Source organism: Hemitrygon akajei, chromosome 4, assembly GCF_048418815.1.
Source record: "Hemitrygon akajei chromosome 4, sHemAka1.3, whole genome shotgun sequence".
Taxonomy (NCBI): domain Eukaryota; kingdom Metazoa; phylum Chordata; class Chondrichthyes; order Myliobatiformes; family Dasyatidae; genus Hemitrygon; species Hemitrygon akajei.
In genome coordinates this window covers 110,880,653-110,907,387 of record NC_133127.1, presented here as the reverse complement: position 1 = coordinate 110,907,387, position 26,735 = coordinate 110,880,653, and the positions used below count along the sequence as shown (strand labels likewise).

General features: G+C 39.9%; 1 protein-coding gene across 3 annotated transcripts in view; it reads left to right on the top strand.

The window, feature by feature from the left end:
- myo16 (myosin XVI) overlaps positions 1-26,735 on the top strand; it is a 1,004,680-nt gene that overhangs the window by 684,351 nt on the left and 293,594 nt on the right. For all 3 annotated transcript variants that reach the window (XM_073043171.1, XM_073043172.1, XM_073043173.1), the window contains 3 exons: positions 7,942-8,038; positions 8,395-8,638; positions 9,280-9,587. In XM_073043171.1, the coding sequence (XP_072899272.1) occupies positions 7,942-8,038; positions 8,395-8,638; positions 9,280-9,587 (649 nt within the window). The remainder of the gene's footprint in view (positions 1-7,941; positions 8,039-8,394; positions 8,639-9,279; positions 9,588-26,735) is intronic.

The window sequence follows — 26,735 nt, the reverse complement described above, 5'->3', positions numbered from 1 at the left end:
CGGCATAGAAAGCTCTGGACAAATTGCCACTAAATAGGATTAGTATAGCAAAGTACTGTATTTGATGCTAAATGGATATGGACAAAGGGCCTTTTTCTCTGTTGTATGACTGATTAGTAATACATGGTTGTGGGGTGGATGGGAGGGGAGTGAGGTACTTTATTGCTGTATGATTCTGACTTAATAAATATGCTCAAGGAAATTGTTTTATTACTTAATTAGTACAAGAATAAACAGATCACACTACTCAAGTAAACACAGGTCCCAATCACATCTACTGTTCCTGATAATGACAAGTTTATGAGTATTAAATAGTCACTGACAATTCAGTTCAGACAATATTTTGTGGCAAAGCCTGCTGATTTAATATAGGAAACAAACAAATCTCAAGATGGAGCAACAAGATGTTTTCACATCCCTTCCACTATTTGACAGTCCTGACAATAAAAAAATACACATTTCATCTTAGCTTCTAGACCTTGGCTTACCACTACAGTCCAAAGTAGTTCTGTCTAACAATCACAAAATCTCATTCTTTAGAACACACCATCAAACAACTTTCCGTCAAATGACAAATTACCATAGCAAACAAAATTTAATGAGGCTGTTTAGTACATGGGTGAAGATGAGAGCCTCTGTTTTAATCTGTTCTCTGGGTATATCACAATCTACGTTATGCAGCTATGGGTAGAGAAATGGCAGGTGGAGTTTAAGCAGGTGTTGGGCAAATGCAAGGAGACAGTACACTGGTAAGGGCAAGACCCTTAACAGTGTAGCTGAATAGAGAGATCTTGGGATCCATGAAAGTGGCTACACAGGTCAATAAGGTGGTTAAGAAGGTTCATAGAATGCTTGCTTTTATTAGTTGAGGCACTCAGTCCAAAAGTCAAGAGATTATTTTGCAACTTTATAAAACTCTGGTTAGGCTACATCCAGAGTATTGCATACAGTCCTGGTTGCCCCACTATAGGAAGGATGCTGAGGTTTTGGAAAGGGTGGGGAAGAGGTTTGCCAGGTTACTACCTGGTTTAGAAAGTGTGTGCTATCATGGGAGGCTGGATAAACTTGGGTTGTTTTCTCTGGAGCGGTGGAGGCTGAGGGGAGCTCTGATAGAGGTTTATAACATTATGAGAGGCACAGAGAGAGTAGAGAGGAGTATCTTTCTCCCAGGGTAGAAAAGTCTAATACTGGAGGGCTTGCATTGGTGGTGAGAGGGGTAACTTTTACTCAGTGAGTGGTGGGTGCCTGGAATGCACTGTATGGTGTGTTAGTAGAGGCAAATACATTAGAACATAGAACATAGAACAGTACAGCACATTACAGGCCCTTCAGCCCACAATGTTTTGCCGACCCTCAAACCCTGCCTCCCATATAACCCCCCACCTTAAATTCCTCCATATACCTGTCTAGTAGTCTCTTAAACTTCAGTAGTGTATCTGCCTCCACCACTGACTCAGGGAGTGCATTCCACACACCAACCACTCTCTGAGTGAAAAACCTTCCTCTAATATCCCCCTTGAACTTCCCTCCCCTTACCTTAAAGCCATGTCCTCTTGTACTGAGCAGTGGTGCCGTGGGGAAGAGGCACTGGCTGTCCACTCTGTCTATTCCTCTTAATATCTTGTACACCTCTATCATGTCTCCTCTCATCCTCCTTCTCTCCAAAGAGTAAAGCCCTAGCTCCCTTAATCTCTGATCAAAATCCATACTCTCTAAACCAGGCAGCATCCTGGTAAATCTCCTCTGTACCCTTTCCAATGCTTCCACATCCTTCCTGTAGTGAGGTGACCAGAACTGGACACAGTACTCCAAATGTGACCTAACTAGAGTTTTATAGAGCTGCATCATTACATCGCGTCTCTTAAATTCTATCCCTCGACTTATGAAAGCTAACACCCCATAAGCTTTCTTAACTACCCTATCCACCTGTGAGGCAACTTTCAGGGATCTGTGGACATGTACCCCCAGATCTCTCTGCTCCTCCAAACTACCAAGTATCCTGCCATTTAGTTTGTACTCTGCCTTGGAGTTTGTCCTTCCAAAGTGTACCACCTCACACTTCTCCAGGTTGAACTCCATCTGCCACTTCTCAGCCCACTTCTGCATCCTATCAATGTCTCTCTGCAATCTTCGACAATCCTCTACACTATCTACAACACCACCAACCTTTGTGTCGTCTGCAAACTTGCCAATCCACCCTTCTACCCCCACATCCAGGTCGTTAATAAAAAAATCACGAAATGTAGAGGTCCCAGAACAGATCCTTGTGGGACACCACTAGTCACAACCCTCCAATCTGAATGTACTCCCTCCACCATGACCCTCTGTCTTCTGCAGGCAAGCCAATTCTGAATCCACCCAGCCAAACTTCCCTGGATCCCATGCCTTCTGACTTTCTGAATAAGTCTCATCAAATGCCTTACTAAAATCCATGTAGATCACATCCACTGCACTACCCTCATCTATATGCCTGGTCACCTCCTCAAAGAACTCTATCAGGCTTGTTAGACACGATCTGCCCTTCACAATGCCATGCTGACTGTCCCTGATCAGACCATGATTCTCTAAATGCCCATAGATTCTATCTCTAAGAATCTTTTCCAACAGCATTCCCACCACAGACATGAGGCTCACTGGTCTGTTATTACCTGGACTATCCCTACTACTTTTTTTGGAAAAGGGGACAACATTCACCTCCCTCCAATCCTCCGGTACCATTCCAGTGGACAGCGAGGACATAAAGATCCTAGCCAGAGGTTCAGCAATCTCTTCCCTAGCCTCATGGAGCAGCCTGGGGAATATTCCGTCAGGCCCCGGGGACTTATCCGTCCTAATGTATTTTAACAACTCCAACACCTCCTCTCCCTTAATATCAACATGCTCCAGAACATCCACCTCACTCATATTGTCCTCACCGTCATCAAGTTCCCTCTCAGTGGTGAATACCGAAGAGAAGTATTCATTGAGATCTTCATATAACCATATAACCATATAACAATCACAGCATGGAAACAGGCCATTCCGGCCCTCCTAGTCCGTGCCGAACTCTTAATCTCACCTAGTCCCACCTAACCGCACTCAGCCCATAACCCTCCACTCCTTTCCTGTCCATATACCTATCCAATTTTACCTTAAATGACACAACTGAACTGGCCTCTACTACTTCTACAGGAAGCTCATTCCACACAGCTATCACTCTCTGAGTAAAGAAATACCCCCTCGTGTTTCCCTTAAACTTTTGCCCCCTAACTCTCAAATCATGTCCTCTCGTTTGAATCTCCCCTACTCTCAATGGAAACAGCCTATTCACGTCAACTCTATCTATCCCTCTCAAAATTTTAAATACCTCGATCAAATCCCCCCTCAATCTTCTACACTCCAATGAATAGAGACCTAACTTGTTCAACCTTTCTCTGTAACTTAAGTGCTGAAACCCAGGTAACATCCTAGTAAATCGTCTCTGCACTCTCTCCAATTTATTGATATCTTTCCTATAATTCAGTGACCAGAACTGTACACAATATTCCAAATTTGGCCTTACCAATGCCTTGTACAATTTTAACATTACATCTCAACTTCTGTACTCAATGCTCTGATTTATAAAGGCCAGCGTTCCAAAAGCCTTCTTCACCACCCTATCTACATGAGACTCCACCTTCAGGGAACTATGCACTGTTATTCCTAGATCTCTCTGTTCCATTGTATTCCTCAATGCCCTACCATTTACCCTGTATGTTCTATTTGGATTATTCCTGCCAAAATGTAGAACCTCACACTTCTCAGCATTAAACTCCATCTGCCAACGTTCAGTCCATTCTTCTAACCAGCATAAATCTCCCTGCAAGCTTTGAAAACCCACCTCATTATCCACAACACCTCCTACCTTAGTATCATCAGCATACTTACTAATCCAATTTACCACCCCATCATCCAGATCATTTATGTATATTACAAACAACATTGGGCCCAAAACAGATCCCTGAGGCACCCCGCTAGTCACCGGCCTCCATCCCGATAAACAATCACGCTCACTTCCACAGCCTGCAGGCACATCTTCCCACTTTTATCTCCAATCGGTCCTACCTTCACTCCTGTCATCCTTTTGTTCTTCACATAACTGAAGAATGCCTTCAGGTTTTCTTTTACCCTACTCACCAAGGCCTTCTCATGCCCCCTTCTTGCTCTTCTCAGCCCCTTCTTAAGCTCCTTTCTTGCTCCCCTATATTCCTCAATAGACCCATCTGATCCTTGCTTCCTAAACCTCATGTATGCTGTCTTCTTACACCTGACTAGATTTTCCACTTCACTTGTCACCCATGTTTCCTTCACCCTACCATTCTTTATCTTCCTCACCAGGACAAATTTATCCCTAACATCCTGCAAGAGATCCTTAAACATCGACCTCATGTCCATAGTACATTCCCCTGAACAAACATCATCCCAATTCACACCCGCAAGTTCCAGCCTTATAGCCTCATAATTTGCCCTTCCTCAATTAAAAATTTTCCTGTCCTCTCTGATTCTATCCTTTTCCATGATAATGCTAAACGTCAGGGAGCGGTGATCACTGTCCCGCAGATGCTCACCCACTGACAGATCTGAAACCTGACCCGGTCAGAGGCTGGAAATAATCTGGAATGAGTAACTCAGGTGGTTGATGGTTGGGCTGAGTTGTTCTCTGGTCTTGGCAATTTAATTGTAATCATTTCAGCACCATGTGAGGAGACATTAGCAGTACACTGTTGAATGTGGTGTGTCCTCCGAATGACTTACCCATGAAGATCAAGACAGGCATAAATTTGACTGGGAATCAGTGAAAGTCCTGGCACAAGTGAACACACAGCATGCAAGAGAATTCCTAGAGGCATGGCTTGCTGCGAACAATCACATGGACCTCGATCCTATTTATGAGCCGGTGTGGTAAAATTCCTGACAACAACACACAAAGTTTGCCACAAGGCGACGAGAATTCCTCTCCACTCAGAATAGAGTTTCCGAAATGACATCCAATCGACTAATTGAAAAGTATATAATGGCCAAATATTTTGAGGACTCACCACAATCAACAGCATACTAACAGTATCTCCTCATATAGTGATGAAACATTTGCAAATCAATTGCCAAGATCAGAGAACAACTCAATCTAACCACATTAAAGGCTTTTAAGAGATATTTAGATAAGCACATGAATATGAGGAAAGTGGAGGGATATGGACATTTTGTAGGTAGGAGAGATTAGTTTTTGAGTTTTTCTTTACTTACTTTTGAGCTGGTTCAGCACAACATTGTGGGCCAAGGGGCCTGTTCCTGTGCTCTGCTGTTTTATGCTCGATGTACCAGGTTTCCCAAGCCTTAAAACAATGGGAAAAAATGGAGGAAAGGATAGCCCTGTCAAAAGCTAAAGGTTTTCCAGCAGTGAGCCTAAACTCCCCCACTTTTTAACTCTATGAATCACTGTAGTATAGCAGTTAGTTCATCGATATTACAGTTCAAGAGTTCAGAGTTCAATTCTGACATCATCCGTACAGAGTTTGTACATTCTCCATGTGAGCTGTGTGGGTTTCCTGTAAATGCTCCGGTTTCCTCCAAAGTCCAAAAACATACCAGTTACTAGGCTAATGTAAATAAGTGGGTTGTTGGGCCGGAAGGGGCTGTTCCATGCTACATATCTAAATAAATAATTAAATATTCAAAAAGCAAAATTCCACAGCTCAGAATAAATCTCAACTTCAGAGATGTACAGAAATAGAAACCTGACACTGTTCGATTTACCGGTAGTTTGAGATTATGGCCTGTCTATGACTTGTTCATGTCTCCATACCAGGAAGCATGGTAGTTTTTTTATGGCAAACTTGCAACACCTTGTCACTCCATTCTTACCTCTTCCCCACCACAACTATTTCCCATGAAAGCCTTTGTAATACTGTTTGCTGAAATCCAGAATTAGCCTTTTTTTCTTCATTTTCCTCTCTTCCCTGCAGGTGTATTACTTCTTGTTAGTTAAAAAGTGAATACATTCGGAATCCGAATAAGGTTTAATATCACCTGCATGTGTCATGAAATATGTACTATACAATCCATGATAAATATAGAAAAAAGTAAATGAATTACAATAAGTATATAGATGTATATTAAATAGTTAAATTAAGAAACAGAAGTCAAAAAGTGAAATAGTGTTCATGGGTGCAATGTCCATTTAGAAACTGGGTGGCAGAGGGGAAGAAGCTGTTCCTAAATCATTGAGTGTGTGCCTTCAGGCTTCTGCACCTCCTTCCTGATAGTAACAACAAGAAAAAGGCACGTCCTGGGTGATGGGGGTCCTTAATAATAGACCTGTGGCACTGCTCCCTGAAGATATCTTGGATACTGCTGTGATGGAGCTGACTAATTTTACTAATTTTGTAGCTTCTTTTGGTCCTGTGCAGTTGAACCCCACCCCAACACACACACACACACACACACACACACACACACACACACACACACACACACACACACACACACACACACACACACACACACACACACACACACACACACACACACACACACACACACACACACCTACCTGCCGGTCAAAATGCTCTCCACAGTACATCTGTAGAGGTTTTCAGGTGTTTTAGGTAACAAACCAAATCTCCTCAAACTCTTGATAAAATATAGCCACTGTCTTGCCTTGTTGATAGCTGCATCAATATGTTGGGACCAAGTTAGATCCTCAGAGATATTGACACCCACGAAATTGGAATTGCTCACTCTCTCCATTTCTGATCCCTCTATGAGGATTGAACATTCCTTGATATTTTTAGGAAATAATTTTTATTAAATTTGGAATCAAGATTTTAGTTCAGGTCATTTCTATGCTAACAGGTTAAAGTACCGTAGATTCCGGATTTTAAGCCGCTACTTTTTTCCCACATTTTGAACAGCTTTGAACTTTGCGGCCTTTAATCCGGAGCGGCTAATACATGATTTTTTTCATGCCGCCTCGTAAACATTTTGCCTCATAACAGTAGACCAATAAAATTGATGAGTAGTTCACAGAGGTCCAATGAAATTGTACGATAAATCAAGCGCACTTTCACAATTAAATTATTGTAAATCAGTCATTTGTACTCACCCTCATCAACATGGAAAACACTCGAAGCATTGTGCTGCCTTATGGCAGTTACTTAGTTTATAATATTTTCGCTTAGTAATTCATTTTCTAGTTAAAGTTAGAAGAGTTTTAACTATATTTGTTTTCTGTACTACATCGCGGGATGCTATGACGTCACACCCGGTTTCGCGGTGTCTTGTGGGAAAATGCCGGTTTGCGATGAAACGGGACGGAGGGAGGGAGCGCATTACGCGAGCGGCTTTGGATCTGAGCGAACGCTGCTTTTAAGTTAAAGACGATCAATAACTTTTCCTGGTAGGCTGCAGTATATATATTTTTTACCAGTCGTTAGGAGATATTGGAATGTTGTTCAGTAAAGAAGTATACGCAACGTATATTTAAAAGTAGCCGCGTTACGGGCACGGTTCGAAAAAAAGCATTTGCAATATGTATTTGTTTTTGTTACCATATGGATTTAATTAAAAGTTAAAAAAATCCTCACGTGTAATATCTTTCTGTGTAAATATCTCATATTACAACGTGGGACACCTGCGGCCGAAAATCCGGTGCGGCCTAAAATCCAGTGCGGCCTAAAATCCGGTGCGGCCTTTACAATTAAAAAATTGATTTTATTTCTAAAATTAGAGCCAGCGGCTTTTAATCAGGTGCGCTCTGTAGTCCGGAATCTACGGTAAGTATACTGTAAATATTCAAAGTCAAATTCAACTCACAGGGAATGAAAGTTTATTGAAAGAACCAATATAAACTTCATACTTATAATCCCAATGGAATCTATTTTGGATTACTATTGTACAGTTAGTCAAATGGTGTTTTTTTTACAGATAAACCGGGGTGACGTGCTTATGAAGTACTGGCAAGCTGATCACCTCAATGATCAATGTCTTCAATTGGAAAAGAAAATTCTCATCTGTCAAAAAGGTAACAAAAACATTACCAAGATGTTTGGTTTATTTCCTTTCACATTCTCAGTCAATGCTATGATAAAACTTTTACAGTTATGAAAATGGTGCTTCTGTTGTAAGATTTTTTGTACATGTTTGTGAATGTGTGATTTCTTTTAATTGTAACACTTCAGAATAGATAAATAAATCAAATCCAAGTGAACTAAATAAAAATAGCTGAAATATAATGTGCTATGTATTTCTCATGACTATTAATTGATTGTAGTTCTTGATATTAGTTCACCAGATAGTCATTGTGATTTCTTCTGCGTTATTGACCCATTCATTTTATTGTGTAAACTGCGGATGCATAATTCTTTTCCCTAACGGTAGTTGTCAGAGAATTTCTAGCCCGCCAACGATTGCTGCAGAGGATGAACATCAAAGAAGAGGTTAATTCCATTGAAAGATTCTTGCAGTTTGTGGAAGATATGGGACTGAAAACCTATGATTCTTTGGTCATTCAAAATGCAACTGACATTGCACGGGAAAATGACAGGATTCGGAATGAACTTAATGCAGTTTACATGAGGGAAAAGTTCGAGGCACAACACAAAGGCGAGCCAGTCACAAAACGGTAAGCTTGAGTGTCTGTTATGTGTAGCATGAAGAACGATGCTGATGTTGCAGGAGGCCAAGAAGTTTTAACCTTAGAAAGGGCTTTGTTATGTTAAAAAGGACCTTAAAGAGCCGAATAATTAGCTGCAAATGTTTCAGATATGATTGTGAATGTATTTGAAGAGATAAAAGATACAAATTAAGTATTGCAGTAAAAGAGTGAAACCAGTGTACTAAAAGTTTTTGAGCTAGAAAGAGTTAATCTTCTTATGTCATCCCACTAGGCTGCTGACACCAAAGCAATGGCGAGACTGCTCATACACTGTCATCTGTTTTCCCACTTGTAAGCAGCATTGGGGGAATCTGAGTTCCCACTGCAGCACAAGACAATTCATCATTCAAAAATAAGTGGGATATTTGAATCAGATTTTTTAAGATTAAAGACACAAAGTAGTTAAAATTATTGTAATTGCAGAATGCAAAAATGAACGGCAGCAGACAGAAAGATTTTTCATAGATTTGTGTTTCACAGGAGCAGTGTATCCACCCTCACCTCACGGTAGGGGTGTTGGTTGACTGCTTTTGTGTAAAGCTGGCATTATACTTGCATGAGCAGGTTCATTGTTCTAATTCAGCATCTGGACATCATTTTAATTTCAGATCCGGCAATGGGTGTGGAAAGGTCATTGAAGAGAGTCTTCTGGGCTGCCGAATGCTGAAGCATTTTCACTTGAGCTCGGTGACTGTACCTACTTTTGTCGATGGGTTGGCACATTCTGTGATTGGATCGTCCATCAGATCACCCTCCCTTCAGTCAGTATTCACTATGGATGATAGCAATGGCCTGCAGTCACCACGGAAACAACCTCCTCCTAAACCAAAGAGGGACCCCAGTACGCGATTGAGTGCTTCATATGAGGCTGTGACTGCATGTCTATCGCCGGCTTCTAAGGAAGCAGCAAATGAAGGTTTGAAGAATGATTGTTCACATTAAGAAATAGTGTAAAATTAGACTAAACTGGACAATTCTTCTTCGTGATTAGCCTGCCCATTTGTGTAATTTAGTGGTGTTCATAGGTGATTTAACTGCCAAGTGATTATCTATATATGTAGTTTCTCAATATCTTACTTTTTTTCCCAGTACTTTGCATGATTTTTATTACAAACAACAATTCTCAGTAACCAGCTACAAATAAAATAATAGCACTGAAATGGTGGTTTCACAAAGCATAAGCAATATTTTGGTAACATAGCAGTGTTTCAAAAGATGAAAACAGCATTAATAAATAGAGAAATGTCATTAAAAGGAGAGAAGGGGCCATTCAGCCCATTCTGTGGGTGCTACTTCTTTGTGAGAGTTATCCAATTTGTCACATTCTCCTACATGCTTTTGAAAGACCTTTTCAATTGCACCTATCCTTTACAAGGTCCTATACCATTTAGTCAACATAAATGGAAATCTGATAATGGGAAATAAATTGTATTTTACTGTAGCTGTTCCTGACGTTGTCAGAATCCCGTTAAAATTACCCTTGTACCTCCATCATTTACTCACTAAAGTTTGCCTGTCCAATGGATGTAAAAGAAAGCATCATTACACAATTGTTAGCCAACAGGTGGCGCTGTTTAGGCTTCAACTTATGTTTCTGTTTTGTGAAGCTTCTTCCTTAGAGGCTGTGATTGGAAAACTAGCCATTTTAAATTACAATATAAAATAAATAAATTCGCAACACTATTAGTAATGATTAAAATTACTTCACATATTTCTTCTAATTACTCTCAAATATAGGTGAAACTAATATAATTGAAGTGGGAAATTCTAATTTATATTATTAAGAAATTATAATATATACTCCTGTCAATAATTAGTTGAATTTATATGATGTACAAAGACTGGGTTTAAATTATTAGCTTAATCCACTGGATTATGTATCTCTGCCCTAAATTCCTTGATGCAACAGAAGGAAAATCTTGCCCTCCATGACCTAGGACATGTTTTAACTGTTTAGTTATGCTTTTAATGGAGGATTAATGACAGCCCCAATTTATGTACGGCAAGATGCTACAATTAACAGACTGATCAAACCAGATCATCTGTTTTAGCAAAGTTAACAGTAAATTATTTGATTCAAGATTGTTTAATGTCATTTCCAGTACACAGATGTAAAGGAAAACAAAATAATTGTTACTCCCATTCCAGTGCAATAAAAATCAATGTAATAAAATAAAGAACACAATAATTAAGACCAACACAATCCATTTAAATGCATAAGCTAGTTTGTATATATAGACTGATTGTTTGCCCATAAAGTAACATGAAGCACAGGAGTGTCTGTACATAAGGTGACTCTGGCAGGAAATGATAAAGTAGTGGTGGTTGGGGGTGTGAAAGGACGGATTAGTGAGTAGAGGTGTTGATCAGCCTTACAGCATGAGGAAAATAACTGTTTTTGTGTCTAGTGGTCCAGGCGTGCATCCTCTGTTAATGGAGTGGGACAAACAGTCCATGAGCAGGTTGGCTGGGATTGGCTAATTGTGAAAACTCTATAGAATTTCTTTGAAATAGCACCATATAACCTTTTACTTTGATGAGTACTGCCTCTGTATCATAATGGTGTGTCAGCCAATGTTTTATAGCCAGGTCTCTGAGGTGAGATTCCTTCCAGAGAGGGACAAGTTTGCTGCCAATGAATCATGATGCTCACTAAGTAGATAAAACATAAAAACCTACTAAACACCACAGTCTCAAAGTTGCCTTATTCATCTGAAGGCTGCAGTTTCAATTAAAATGTTTCTCCAAAATTTTTGTCATTTTCACAATCTCTGGTTTCATCTGCGGCTCCCAGCCCCTCATAAACCATTATTAAAGTGCAACATAGTCTCGTATTACTTTATTTTCCTTCAATAATTTTGAATCCAAGGAAATGTATATGTTTTCTTGAATAGCCACAATGCTTTTCTAAAACATTTTCAATTTGATAACAGTGCTCCTTGCTTCATTAATTTGTTCAGCATAGTCAGCTGCTCTTCTGATGTTATATCACTTTTGACCTTCAGCATTCTACAAAGCAAATGAAAGTTTAACAACCTTAGGATTCCCTGTGCAGAAATATAAATTTCCAATGGTGTTGTTCTTATATACTGTAATATTTTAAATATGTAATAAAAAAAATAGTTGAGATCAATACTCCTTTTTTGAACCTGGAAGGCTCACAGAGAAGGTGACAGTAAATGAGAGGTATAAAAGTATTAGATCTCAGCTGTTAAACCTTAATGTGAAATGTGAGAGAAAAATCTCATCCTGAATTTTTCCCCTTCAAACATTATATTTCATAACTTTTTCAAGTTTGATATGCAAGAATATATATTCTATATTTTCTCTTCAGAAATTTAAGCTTTACACATGTAACTTAATTGTCAGAAATGCCTTGTAAACTGGTGGCTGTGTAGCTGACAAGTACTCCTGTGGATGATCACAGTACCGAGGGAACTGATAATTAATATGATAAAAACAATCAGGTCTCTCATTTTCATTCTGTACTTTCCCCCTGACCATTTTATTTTTACTATCCTGGAAAAAGAAAACAGGTACAGCACATCTGAGCAACTGATTTACCTGCATGTAGACCTTTGTCCCGGTCATTCAGCAGAAAAAGGGACAAATGCCAAGAGGTGCTTCTTTTTGCCCATCTGGACCTACAGATGCCCATCTTGACATTATAATGAGATATCAGAAGGTCTCAAGGGAAATTTCCAACCAAAATTTTCCAGATGATTTTCTTACTTGCAGTCAATTCTAGCATTGCATCCCAAATTAGGTTTACAATTCCCCCTCCTCTGAAAACAAGGACATTTTTTTGAGAAATCTGGCCAGTATTCTGCAAAAAAAGTGTAATTGGGTGTTCGTTGTATGTCATAGCAAGTAATTATTTAAATTAAGAGATAAAATTTCTGAATGAAATGTGATCTTTAACTGAAAATTCATGTTAAATAAATTGAGGTACGGGTGAGGGAGATGGAAATAAATGAGTTAATTAAACTGTTGGGACTCGAGGATCAGAATTGATTTGCATAGAATGAGAGGAATGACAATTAATTAATTAGTAAATAGAGGTAGAAGTTGAGCAGAAGGAACATCAGGACAAATGGACTCAGTAATATTGGACAAAAGGTGATCCATGGCCAGACTTACAAACAAAAAGAAATTAATTTTAGCAAAATTAATAGAATATTAAAGAAAAGAAATAAAGGAATTAAAGTTGCTTCACACAAAACTGTTAGAAATTGCTGTAAAAGAATTAGACTGATGTCTAAACAACTTAGAAGATTGTCAAAAATAATTAAACAGGAGGTGAAGCTGAAAATTAAAATTAGCCTTCAACATCTGCAACATATGAAGGATATGGTGTGGTGTGGGCTTGTTTAATAAGCCCTGAACAATCTTGCAAATTGTTAAATAAATTAAAAGTCCCTGTGCTCTTTACAGCAAGAAAAACTCATCCCTATGAAAATATAATGACTAATATGTCACTAAAATTCACAAAGAAGCCTATCTTAATTCCTCAGCATGACTGTCCATAACTTCAGTTACATAACTGATGGATAGATCTGTTGTTCAAGAATTTTAAAAATATAAATCTATTTTTCTTCCATCCCAACGCTGATTAATCCTTTATAAAATTTTAGCATTTATGTTCTATTTTAATTCATTTTCATCTGCATCAATGCCAGATGGAAAAGCAATGAAAAACAGTTAGAAACATAAATGTGAATATGAAATTAAATTTGCCATTTTTCTGTAAAGGCACTCAGCCATCCTTCACATAATAGGGTGAGCGCATACACATGGATTGCCAACTTAAAAGTTTTACCTAACTTTGTGGATGCTCTCTTTAGTAGTGAGTGGAGAGGTTGTTCTCTTCTTGTGCCCATTTCCCAACTGTGCTCCTATTAGAAGGAAGAAAATGGCATTCAGAACTGCAAAACAGAATTGGAAATTCGGTATCACTCCAAAGTGCTGTTTAGTCCTCAAGGACCGAGTTGGAATAGATTGTTGACAAAGCAAAACTGGGTGAGAATTCAGTTTATGTTAATGAGGAACAGAAGGTTCACTCATTAAAAAATAAATTTTCTGGCAAAGGCTTAGGGAGAAATAAATTAATGAATGACAGATAAATTAATAGACAGTCAAACTGAAAGTCATAAGAGAGTTGAAGATGCTGGAAATCTGGAACAACACATCTAGAACAGTCGCTGTTTCAGGCTGAAGCGCCAACTGTTCATTTCCCTCCACAGATGCTGCATGACCTGCTGAATTTCTGCAATATTTAGTGCTTGTTTCAAAACAGATTAGGTTGCTTAGTTTAAGGAAGCTAGCAAACCAGGTTGAGACAATCACTTAGCATATCAATAACCATAAATTTAGGAGCTGAATTAGGTCATTTGACCCATTGAGTCTGCTCCACCATTCATTCATGGATGATCCTTTTTTCCCTCCTCAACCCCATTTCCCAGCCTTCTCCCCGTAACTTTTGATACCATATCCAATCAAGAACCTATCAATCTTTGCCTTAAATACACCCAACGACCTGGCCTCCACAGCTGTACGTGGTAACAAATTCCACAAATTCACCACCCTCGGGCTAAAGAAATTTCTTAGCATCTCTGTTTTAAATGGACATCCCTCTACCCTGAAGCAGTGCCCTCTTGTCCTAGACACACCCACAAAGGGAAACATCCTTTCTACATCTACTCTGTCTAGGCCTTTCAACATTTGAAAGGTTTCAATGTGATTCCCCCCCCCAACCCCCACCATCCTTCTGGATTCCAGCTAGTACAGACCCAGAGCCATCAAACGTTCCTCATATGATAACCCTTTCATTCAGGAACCATCCTTCTGAACCTCCTCTGGACCCTCTCCATTGTTAGCACATCTTTCTAAAATGACGGGCCCAAAATTGTTCACAATACTCAAGGTGAGGCCTCATCAGTGCCTTATAAAGCCTTGGCATCACATCTCTGCTCTTGTATTCGCGACTTCTTGAAATGAATGCTGTCATTGCATTTGCCTTCCTCACCACTGACTCTACCTGCAAGTTAACCTTTACGGTGTTCTGTGCAAGGACCCCCAAGTCCCTTTGTATCTCAGACTTCGGGATTTTCTCCCCATTTAGAAAATAGTCTGCACATTTATTTCTACTACCAAATAGCATCACCATATGTTTTTCAACATTGTATATCACTTGTCACTTTCTAGTCAACTGGGCTGATTTGTCTAAGTCCTTCTGCAGCCTACCTGTTTCCTCAAAATTACCTGCCCCTCCATCAATCTTCATATCATCTGCAAACTTGGCAACAAAGCCATCTATTTCATCATCTAAATCATTGATATACAACATAAAAAGATGTGGTCTCAACACTGACCCCTGTGGAGCAGCACTAGTCACTGGCAGCCAACCAGAAGAGGATCCTTTTATTCTCCATCACTGTCTCCTAACAACTAGCCAGAGCTCTAACCATGCCAGTAACTTTCCTGTAAACCCATGGGATCTTAACTTTGTAAGCAGCCTCATGTATGGCACCTTGTCAAAGGCCTTCTGAAAATCCAAATATACAACATCCACCACATCCCCTTTATCTATCCTACTTGTAATCTCTTCTATGAATTCCAACAGAGTTGTCAGGCAAGATTTTCCCTTAAGGAAACCGTGCTGACTTTGTCCTATCTTGTCCCGTGTCACCAAGTGCTCCATAACCTCATCCTTAACAATTGACTCTTCCCAACCACTGAGGTCAGGGTAACTGGTCTATAATTTCTTTTCTGCTGCCTTCCTCCTTTCTTAAAGAGTGGAGTGACATTTGAAAATTTTCAGTCTTCTGGCACCATGCCAGAGTTCAATGAATTTGAAAAAAATCATTACTAATGCCTCCACAGTCAGAAGCCTATGATGCAGTTCATCTAGTCTGGGTGACTTATGTACCCTCAGGTCTTTCAGATTTTTAAGCACCTTCTCCCTTTTAATAGTAACTGCACTCATTTCTCTTCCCTCACACTCTTCAACATCTGGCACACTGCTAGTATCTTCCTCAGTGAAGACTGATACAAAATACTCACTTAGTTCATCTGCTATCTTCTTGTCCCCATTATTATTTCTCCACCCTCATTTTCTAGCAGTCCTAAATCCATTCTCAACTCTCTTTTATTTTTTACATACATGAAAAAGCTTTTACTATGCACTTTAATGTTTCTTTTTTCCTCTTCTAATGATCCTTTTAGTTGCTCTCTGTAGGTTTTTAAAAGCTTCTGAATCCTCTATCTTCCCACTAGTTTTCACTTTGATGTATGCCTTCTCTTTTGTTTTTACATTGGTTTTGACTTCCCTTGTCAGCCATGGTTGTACTATTTTGCCATTTTTGAACTGTATCTGTCCTGCACCTTTGTCATTTTTCCCAGAAACTCACACAATTGCTTCTCTGCTGTCATCCCTGCCAGCATCTCCTTCCAATTTACTTTGGCCAGCTCCTCTCTCATACCATTTTAATTTCCTTTACTCCACTGAAACACTGCTACGTCAGACTTTACTTTCTCCCTATCACATATCAAGTTTAACTCAATCATATTGTGATCACTGCCTCTTAAGGGTTTTTTTTACCTTAAGCTCCCTGATAACTGATCTATTAATACACTGGAAGGTTTGTGTACCCATAATGTTAGCTTCATAGCATTAATTGTAAGTAGCTGGGAACTGTATCTCCAGGAAGCTTTTAGACCATTTGTGTTAAATGGCCATTTGAGGGAATATCTCTGGTGTGTAATGGCACACCAGTGACAAAGAAACTATGAAAATGAAGAGATCAATTCAGGCTTATTAGTAATCAGGTAAGGAAAATCAAGAGCATGAAAGAAACAGGGGATGAACTAGAGTCCATTCCCTTGCCTTCGATTTCTGTGGCAGTTGACCGATACATCTGTAAATCGGAATATGTAGTTTTAGCTCATAGGAATTATAACTGTGCTTTGGAAATCCATTGTGCTTTAGAAATTATATGTAATTTGGAAGTCTTTTATGAAAAAAATCTTCTGTGAGTTTTATATGTGTTTTAAGAATGGTGTTTGGATTTAAATACGTATCACTGAAAATAAATGAATGATGTTTTAAACTTCTTTGTTAGCTGGCAGTATCTTCTCCTTGGTAGAGAGGAAGAACCTGCCACTGAAATAGTTGATATTAGCAGCTAAACTTTCCATGGAAAATATACAGGGAAGTGAACTAGTCTTTGAAGATTGGGTAGTTGAAATTAAACCTCCCTTTAATGAGGGTACCCATGGCTATTTATATTAAAACCATATAACCATATAGCAATTACAGCACGGAAACAGGTTGTCTCGGCCCTTCTAGTCCATGCCGAACGCATACACTCACCTACTCCCACTGTCCCGCACTCAGCCCATAACCCTCCATTCCTTTCCTGTCCATATACCTATCCAATTTCGCTTTAAATGACAATACCGAACCTGCCTCTACCACTTCTACTGGAAGCTCATTCCACACAGCTACCACTCTCTGAGTAAAGAAATTCCCCCTTATGTTACCCTTAAACTTTTGCCCCCTAAGTCTCAACTCATGTCCTCTTATTTGAATCTCCCCTACTCTCAATGGAAAAAGCCTATCCACGTCAACTCTATCTATCCCCCTCATAATTTTAAATACCTCTATCGAGCCCTCCCTCAACCTTCTATGCTCCAAAGAATAAAGAGCTAACTTGTTCAATCTTTCCCTATAACTTAGGTGCTGAAACCCAGGTAACATTCTAGTAAATCTTCTCTGTACTCTCTCTATTTTGTTGACATCTTTCCTATAATTCAGTGACCAGAACTGCACACAATACTCCAAATTTGGTCTTACCAATGCTTTGTACAATTTTAACATTACATCCCAACTCCTATACTCAATGCTCTGATTTATAAAGGCCAACATACCAAAAGCTTTCTTCACCACCCTATCCACGTGAGATTCCACCTTCAGGGAACTATGCACCATTATTCCTAGATCACTCTGTTCTACTGCATTCTTCAATGCCCTACCATTTGCCATGTATGTCCAATTTGGATTATTCCTACCAAAATGTAGCACCTCACATTTATCAGCATTAAACTCCATCTGCCATCACTCAGCCCACTCTTCTAACTGTCCTAAATCTCTCTGCAAACTTTGAAAACCTACTTCATTATCCACAACGCCACCTACCTTAGTATCATCTGCATACTTACTAATCCAATTTACCACCCCATCATCCAGATCATTAATGTATATGACAAACAATATTGGACCCAGTACAGATCCCTGAGGTACACCACTAGTCACCGGCCTCCAACATGACAAACAGTTATCCACCACTACTCTCTGGCATCTCCCATCCAGCCTCTGTTGAATCCATTTTACTACTTCAATATTAATACCTAACGATTGAAACTTCCTAATTAACCTTCCGTGTGGAACCTTGTCAAAGGCCTTACTGAAGTCTATATAGACAACATCCACTGCTTTACCCTCGTCAACTTTCCTCGTAATCTCTTCAAAAAATTCAATAAGATTTGTCAAACATGACCTTCCACACACAAATCCATGTTGACTGTTCCTAATCAGACCCTGTCTATCCAGATAATTATATATACCATCTCTAAGAATACTTTCCATTAATTTACCCACCACTGACGTCAAACTGACAGGCCTATAATTGCTAGGTTTACTCTTAGAACCCTTTTTAAACAATGGAAGCACATGAGCAATACGCCAATCCTCCAGCACCATCTCTGTTTCTAATGACATTTGAAATATTTCTGTCAGAGCCCCTGCTATTTCTACACTAACTTCTCTCAAGGTCCTAGGGAATATCCTGTCAGGACCTGGAGACTTGTCTACTTTTGTATTTGTTAAAAGCTCCAGGACTTCCTCTCCTTTAATCATCATAGTTTCCATAACTTCCCTACTGGTTTCCCTTACCTTACACAATTCAATATCCTTCTGCTACTGAATACGGAAGAAAAGAAATTGTTCAAAATCTCCCCTATTTTTTGGCTCCACACATAGCTGTCCACTCTGATTCTCTAAGGGACCAATTTTATTCCTCACTATCCTTTTGCTATTAATACAACTGTAGAAACCCTTCGGATGTATTTTCACCTTACTTGCCAAAGCAACCTCGTATTTTCTTTTAGCTTTTCTAATTTCTTTCTTAAGATTCTTCTTACATTCTTTATATTCCTTGAGCACCTCATTTACTCCATGCTGTCTATATTTATTATAGATATCTCTCTTTTTCCTAACCAAGTTTCTACTATCCCTTGAAAACCATGGTATTCTCAAACCTTTAACCTTTCCTTTCAACGTAACAGGAACATAAAGATTCTGCACCCTCAAAATTTCACCTTTAAATGACCTCCATTTCTCTATTACATCCTTCCCATAAAACAAATTGTCCCAATCCACTCCTTCTAAATCATTTTGCATTGCCTCAAAGTTTGCCTTTCTCCAATCAAAAATCTCAACCCTGGGTCCAGTCCTATCCTTCTCCATAATTATATTGAAACTAATGGTATTGTGATCACTGGACCCGAAGTGCACCCAACACATACCTCCATCACCTGACCTATTTCATTCCCTAACAGAAGATCCAACACTGCCCTTTCTCTAGTTGGTACCTCTATGTATTGCTGCAAAAAACTATCCTGCACACATTTTACAAACTCCAAACCATCCATCCCTTTTACAGTATGGGCTTCCCAGTCTATGTGTGGAAAATTAAAATCTCCCACAATATCAACCCTGTGCTTACTACAAATATCTGCTATCTCCTTGCAAATTTGCTCCTCCAATTCTCGCTCCCCATTAGGTGGTCTATAATACACCTCTATAAGTGTTACTACACCTTTCCCATTCCTCAATTCCACCCAAATAGCCTCCCTAGACAAAACCCTCTAATCTATCCTGCCAGAGCACCGCCGTAATATTTTCTCTGACCAGCAACACAACACTCTTCCTCTTGTCCCTCCGATCCTATCACACCTGAAGCAATGAAATCCAGGAATATTTAGTTGCCAATCACACCCCTCCTGCAACCATGTTTCACTAATAGCTGCAACATCATATTTCCAGGTATCAATCCATGCTCTAAGCTCATCCACCTTTCTTACAATGCTCCTAGCATTAAAATAAATGCATTTAAGAAATTCTCCACCTCTTACTCTCTGTTTATCTCTCACAATACAAAGAACTTTACTGTCTTCTTTTTCTTCCTTCTCCCATACATCTGTTCCTACACTCTGGTTCTCCTCCCCCCTCATATCTAGTTGAAATCCACTGGAGCCTCTCTAGCAAACCTACCTGCAAGAATATTTGTCCCCCTCCTGTTCAGATGTAAAACGTCCCGCCGGAACAGGTCCCACCTTCCCTGGAAAACTGCCCAATTATCTATAAATCTGAAGCTCTCCCTCCTGCACCATGTCTTCAGCCGCGTGTTGATCTTCACTATCTTACTATTTCTAAACCCACCTGCACGTGGCACTGGTAGCAATCCTGAGATTGCTATCCTGAAGGTCCTGTCCTTTAACTTGACACCCAGCTCCTTAAACTCACCTTTCAGGACCTCCTCACTCTTCCTACCCACGTCATTGGTCCCTACATGGAGCACGATATCCGGTTGCTCACCCTCCCTCCTGAGAGTACTGAGAACTCAATCCAAGATATCGTGGACCCTGGCACCAGGGAGTCAACAGACCATCCGGGATTCTCGATCTCTTCCACAGAACCTCCCATCTGTCCCCCTAACTATCGAATCCCCTATCACTACTGCTCTCCTCTTTTCCTCCCTTCCCTTCTAAGCTGAGGGTCCAGTCTCGATGCCAGAGATGCAACCACTGCAACTTGTCGCTGATAGGTCGCCCCCACCAACAGTACCCAAAACAGTATACTTATTGTTGATGGGAACGGCCACCCGGGTGCTCTGCTCTTCCTGTCTATTCCCCTTCCCTCTCCTGACAGTCATCCAACTACCTGTCTCCTGACTCCTAGGGGTGACTATCTCCCTGAAACTCCTGTCTATTTCTGCCTCTGCCTCCCGAATGATCCGAAGTTCATTCAGCTCCAGCTCCAGTTCCCTAACATGGTTTGTCAGGAGCTGCAGCTGGATGCACCTTTTGCAGGTGTAGTCTTCAGGGACAGCTGTGCTCACCCTGACTTCCCACATACTGCAAACGGAGCACTCAACTGTCCTAACTGCTGCCTCCATTACCTACTCCTAAGCTAATTAGATTAATTAAAGGAGCTTACCTGGCCTTACCTCACCTGGCGGGAAGCTTGTACTCAGCCTCTGCTCGCTATTTAAATTCTCCCGCTGACTTTCACGCACTTGCGCAGTTGTGCCCCGTTAAAACCTCGCCTCTGCCTGTTCTCGCCGAAGCCTGATTGAGCCAAAGCCGACCCACTCTGCCTCAGTCCACTCCGACGATAGCCGCTGTATGCGGCAGTCTTTTTTTTTTAACCTTTGGCGGGCTACGTCACGTGCCTGTGCATAGTCGCGATCAGTTAAAAAAAAACAGCTTCTCTCTGAGCTTCTTTTATCTCTTCCCTCTCCACCTCTTGCTGCGATTTTAAAAAACATGTATTATACAGGGCTTAAGGTTTTCATTTGTGTTTGGAACTTTGCGGTCAGCAAGCCCAATACAATAACAAAGAAAATTTACTCAACTCACAATATATCTACGTCATCAGACCTATAAGTACAAAAAGATCAGCACCTGATTCTAAAATCTCAGTTGCATGTAACAATTCTAGGCCGATTTTGCAGAATTTCGGGTTTTAAATATCTTCGTTTCAATTGTTATTAATTTGTTCAAACAATTTGACAACTTAAATCATGCTATAATTTCCATTTGTGATTTTTCATCAGATTATCTGAATTTTCTTACTTTAATAAGCTTTAACAAACCTCTAAAAAATTCAAATGAAAATCTATGAACGATCAGAATCAGGTTTATTATCACCAGCATGTGTCATGAAACTTGCTAACTTAGCAGCAGCAGTTCAATCCAAGAAGAAAAATCAAACAATAAACAAATAAATAAATATATATATTTCTGTATGTGTATGTTGACTAGATTAAAATCATGCAAAAAAAATATTTAAAAAGTGACATAGCATTCAAGGGTTCAATGCCCATTTAGGAATCGGATGGCAGAGGGGATGAAGCTGAGTGTGTGCCTTCAGACTTCTATACCTCCTACCTGATGAGAAAAGGGCATGCCCTAGGTGCTGGAAGTCCTTAATAATAGACACTGCCTTTCTGAGACAGCACTTCTTGAAAATGTCCTGGGTACTTTGTAGGCTAGTACCCAAGATGGAGCTGACTAAATTTACAACCCTCTGTAGCTTCATTTGATCCTGTGCAGTAGACCCCACCCCCATACCAGACAGTCAGAATGCTCTTCACGGTACATCTATAGAAGTTTTTGAGTATATTTGTTGACGTACCAAATCTCTTCAAACTCCTAATGAAGTATAGATATGTTGAGACCAGGTTAGGTCCTCAGAGATCTTGACACTCAGGAACTTGAAACTGCTCACTCTCTCCACTTCTGATCCCTCAATGTGGATTGGTATGTGTTCCTTCGTCTTGCCCTTCCTAAACTCCAAAATCAGCTCTTTCATCTTATTGACGTCGAGTGCAAAGTTGTTGCTGCAACACCTCTCCACTAGTTGGCATATCTCACCCCTGTGCACACTCTCGTCACCATCTGAAATTCTACCAACAATGGTTGTATCATCAGCAAATTTATAGATGGTATTTGTGCTATGCCTAGCCACACAGTCATTGGTATCGAGAGAGTAGAGTAGTGGGCTAAGCACACACCCCTGATGTGCACCAGTGTTGATAGTCAGCAAGGAGGAGATGTTATCCCCAATCCACACAGATTGTAATCTTCTGGTTAGGAAGTCAAGGATCCAATTGTAGCTGGAGGTACAGAGGCCCAGGTTTTGTAACTTCTCAAGCAGAATTATGGGAATGATGTTATTAAATGCTGAGTTATAGTCGAATAGTATCCTGACATAGGTGTTTGAGTTGTCAAGGTAGTCTAAAGCCATGTGAAGAGCCATTGAGATTGCATCTGCCATTGACCTATTGTAGTGATAGCAAATTGCAATGGGTCCAGGTCCTTGCCGAGGCAGGAGTTCAGTCAAGTCGTGACTAACCTCTCAAGCATTTCATCACTGTAGGTGTAAGTGCTACCAAGCAATAGTCATTAAGACAGCTCACGTTATTCTTCTTAGGGCACTGGTATAATTGTTGCCTTTTTGAAGCAGGTGGAAACTTCCACCAATAGCAGTGAGGTTGAAAATTTCCTTGAATACTTCCACCAGTTGGTTGGCACAGGTTTTCAGAGTCTTACCATGTCCTCCATTGGGATCTTATGTCTTGCCAGGGTTCACCCTCTTTAAAGACAGCCTAACATCGTCCTCTGAGACGGAGATCACAGGGTCATCAGGTGCAGCAGGGATCTTCACAGCTGTAATTATATTCTCCCTTTCAAAGCAAGCATAGAAGGTGTTGAGTTTATCTGGTAGTGAAGCATCACTGCCATTCATGCTATTGGGTTTCGCTTTGTAGGACGTAATATCTTGCAAACCCTGCCAGAATTGTTGTACATTTGATGTTGCAATTTCATTTGAAATAGCCCTCCACAAATCATAGCTGATTTTCTGGTACAGGCCTGGGTCACAGATACCACAGATCTAAGCCTTCAGCTGACAACAGACCTCCTGGTTCATCCACGGCTTTTGGTTTGGGAATGTACAGTAAGTCTTTGTAGGCGCACATTCTCCACACAGGTTTTAATGAAGTCAGTAACAACTGCAGCATACTCATCCAGGTTTGAAGATAAATCCCTGAATGCAGTCCAGTCTACCAATTCAAAACAGAATTCAAAGGATATCAGAATTTGGTGAGCGATGTCAAGGAGTTTGGTAGGAATAGTTAGAATCTTTTGCCTTCAGAGCCGAACTCAAGTTAAGTGTCAAACCAAATGGGAAACCAACCTGCACATTTTGTATTCTAATTTCTATCCAAATACGATTGTCATCATGCTGCCATTCTAAGTTGTTGTTCAGGTGTTAAGTCGACTCCGACTCTTCATTTTGTTTGTCAGTGATTTAGATAATGGAATTGATGGCTTTGTGGGCAAAGTTTGCGGATGATATGAAGATAGGTGGAGGGGTAAGTAGTGCTGAGGAAGCAATGTGATTGGAGCAGGACAGACAAATTGGAGGAATGGGCAAAAAAATGGCAGATGAAATACAGTGTAGGGAAAAGTATGATAATACATTTTGGTAAAAGGAAAAATAGTGCGGACTATTATCTAAATGGAGAGAAGGTTCAAACGTCAGAGGTGCAGAGTGATTTAGGAGTCCTTGTGCAAGACTCCCAGAAGGTTAATTTACAGGTTGAGTCTGTGGTAAAGAAGGTAAACACATGTTGGCAATTGTTTCAAGTATATAAAAGCGAGGAGATAATGCTGAGCCTTTATAAGACACCAGTCAGGCTGCAATTGGAGTATTGTCAACAGTTTTGGGCCATTTATCTCAGAAAGGATGTATTATCATTGGAGAGAGTTCAGAGGAGGTTCACAAGGATGATTCCGGGAATGAAGGGATCAACATATAGGGAGCATTTTTCAGCTTTGGGCCAGTACTCACTGGAAATTAGAAGATTGCGGGGGAATCTCATTGAAATCTGTTGAAAGGACTAGGTAAGCTGAATGTGGAGAAGATGTTTTCTATGATGGGAACACACCCATCCACACAGGTTTTAATAAAGGGTAATAATCCACACAGGGTTTGCAAGAATGTGAAGATGTTTCCAGAACTAGCAGGCACAGCCTCAAAATTGAGGTGTCACTCTTTAGAACAGCCAGAGAGTAGTAAATATGTGGAATGTTCTAGCACAGACTTGGGTGGAGGCCAAGTCCGTGGGTATATTTAAGGTAGAATTTGATCATTTCCTGATCGATCACAGCATCAAAGGGTATGGCGACAAGGCAGGTGTATGGTGTTGATTGGGATCCAAGATCAGCTATGATGGAATGGCAGAGCAGACTTGGTGGGCTGAATGGTTTAATTCTGATCCTATGTCTAATGATATTATAGTCTTATCAATTAGTTTCAGCAATGGGTAAAGACTTAAATTGAACTTTGGGTTTGAGAAGAAATAAAGTGCCATCTGTGCCATCTCCCAAAGTACAGAGGAATAATAGAGTTGTGAAGCAAAGAGGTAGTCTGTAAAACTGATTGATTCTTTGAAAGAGTCCTCCAGTGTTCCATTACTCTGCTTTTTATCCATAATCCCCAATTTGTTTCCTCTTAATTTTATATCCAACTATTTTTCCAAAGTTGTATCTAAATTTTCTTCCATATCACTTTCAACCTGAGCACCATGAATGATAAGTGTGACGAAATGGAGTTGTACAATGCAGAAGCAGGCTCTTCATGCCAACCATCAAGCACTCATCTACACTACTTCATTTCATTTCCCCCCCATTCCTATTGTACCCCTGATTCTTTTCATGCCACTCAATTTGACACCATAAGCAATTTATTATAGCCAATTAAGCCATCGATGTACAACCTACACATCTAAGAGATGTAAGTGAATTGAGATCACCCATAGAAAGCCCACATTGTCACATGGATATTATTTACACTCCACAAAGTGCACCATCAGATGTCAGGACTTGAACCCAAATTACTAGAGCTGTGAGACAGCAGTTCTACTAGCTGTGCTACTGATCTGCCCTAAATAATATTTAATAATGATTTCTCATACATTTTCAAATTATGTTCTTCATATTCCAATTCTCCTGCCATGCAATCAGTATATCGAAATTTTATCTATTAACACAGTTTGCTAACATTGCATTCTGTAGTTTGCAATTTCTCACAACTACTTATTTGTTGCAGCTAAAAAATGCATTTGCTTCTCTCTTCCAACACTAGCTTTCCATACTAGTGTTCCTCACACTCATCCACTGCATCTTTCTGATTCTGAGTTTGCATTAGAATCTTACCTCCTCCATTTGACGTATCCTACTCCCCTAAAATGTAAATCCTTGTGTGCATTGTTTCTACACAAAGAATCAATATCTTCCCTTTGCGATCTTTAATATTTGATGTTACACCCTCCCCCTCTCTGTCTAAACAATTCCTTTTGATATCTGATCTTTAAAATAAATGACACAGAACACAAGAACACAAAACTTTGGAGTAACACATACAAACTGGTTTCACTTATCACCTACCACCTTGTATTTCTTCCTCCCTTCCCCCCACCTTCTTACACTGACTTCTCATCCTTTTTCCCAGTCCTGATTAAGGGTTTCGGCCAAAAACTTTCGGCCAAAATCTTTTCTACAGATGCTGCCTGGCCTGCTTGAGTTCCTCCAGTATTGTGTGTGTGTGCTTTGGATTTCCAGCATCTGCAGATTTTCTCATGTTTGTAAAACCTTGGAGTAGTTATCTGTGCCATAAGCTGTAGTTCTTTGCCTTTGATTTTTACTTGAATTTTGTAGCAAGTACAATGCTGTCCAAAAGTAGATTCAGAATCAGGTTTATTACTATTGACTAGAAGGTCACAACATTATTTGTCTTGCAATATAGTGTAAATTACTAAACATTACAACATTACTAAGTATTGCAAAAAAAACCAAAAGTAGTGTTCATGGGTTCGTGGATTGTTCAGAAATTTGACAGTGGAGGAGAAGAATTTGTTCCTAAATCACTGAGTGTGGGTCTTTAGGTACCTTGTCCCCTGTGATGCCAATAGATCTAAGGATACCTTCAAATCTGCTACTCAATGATGAGATCTCAGAGTTATATAGATCATTGACACCAGTAAGATGTATTATTTTATTGATGTAAAATAGATTTGACACATCATCTCTCATCTCACCTCACCTCTGATCTGCTACAAAGAAAGACACTATACAATTTTGCCTTCCAAGTGTCACTAAGATAAAATTCAATAATCTGATGGCATCTCACCAGTAAGTTTTGTTTTGGGAGTAATCC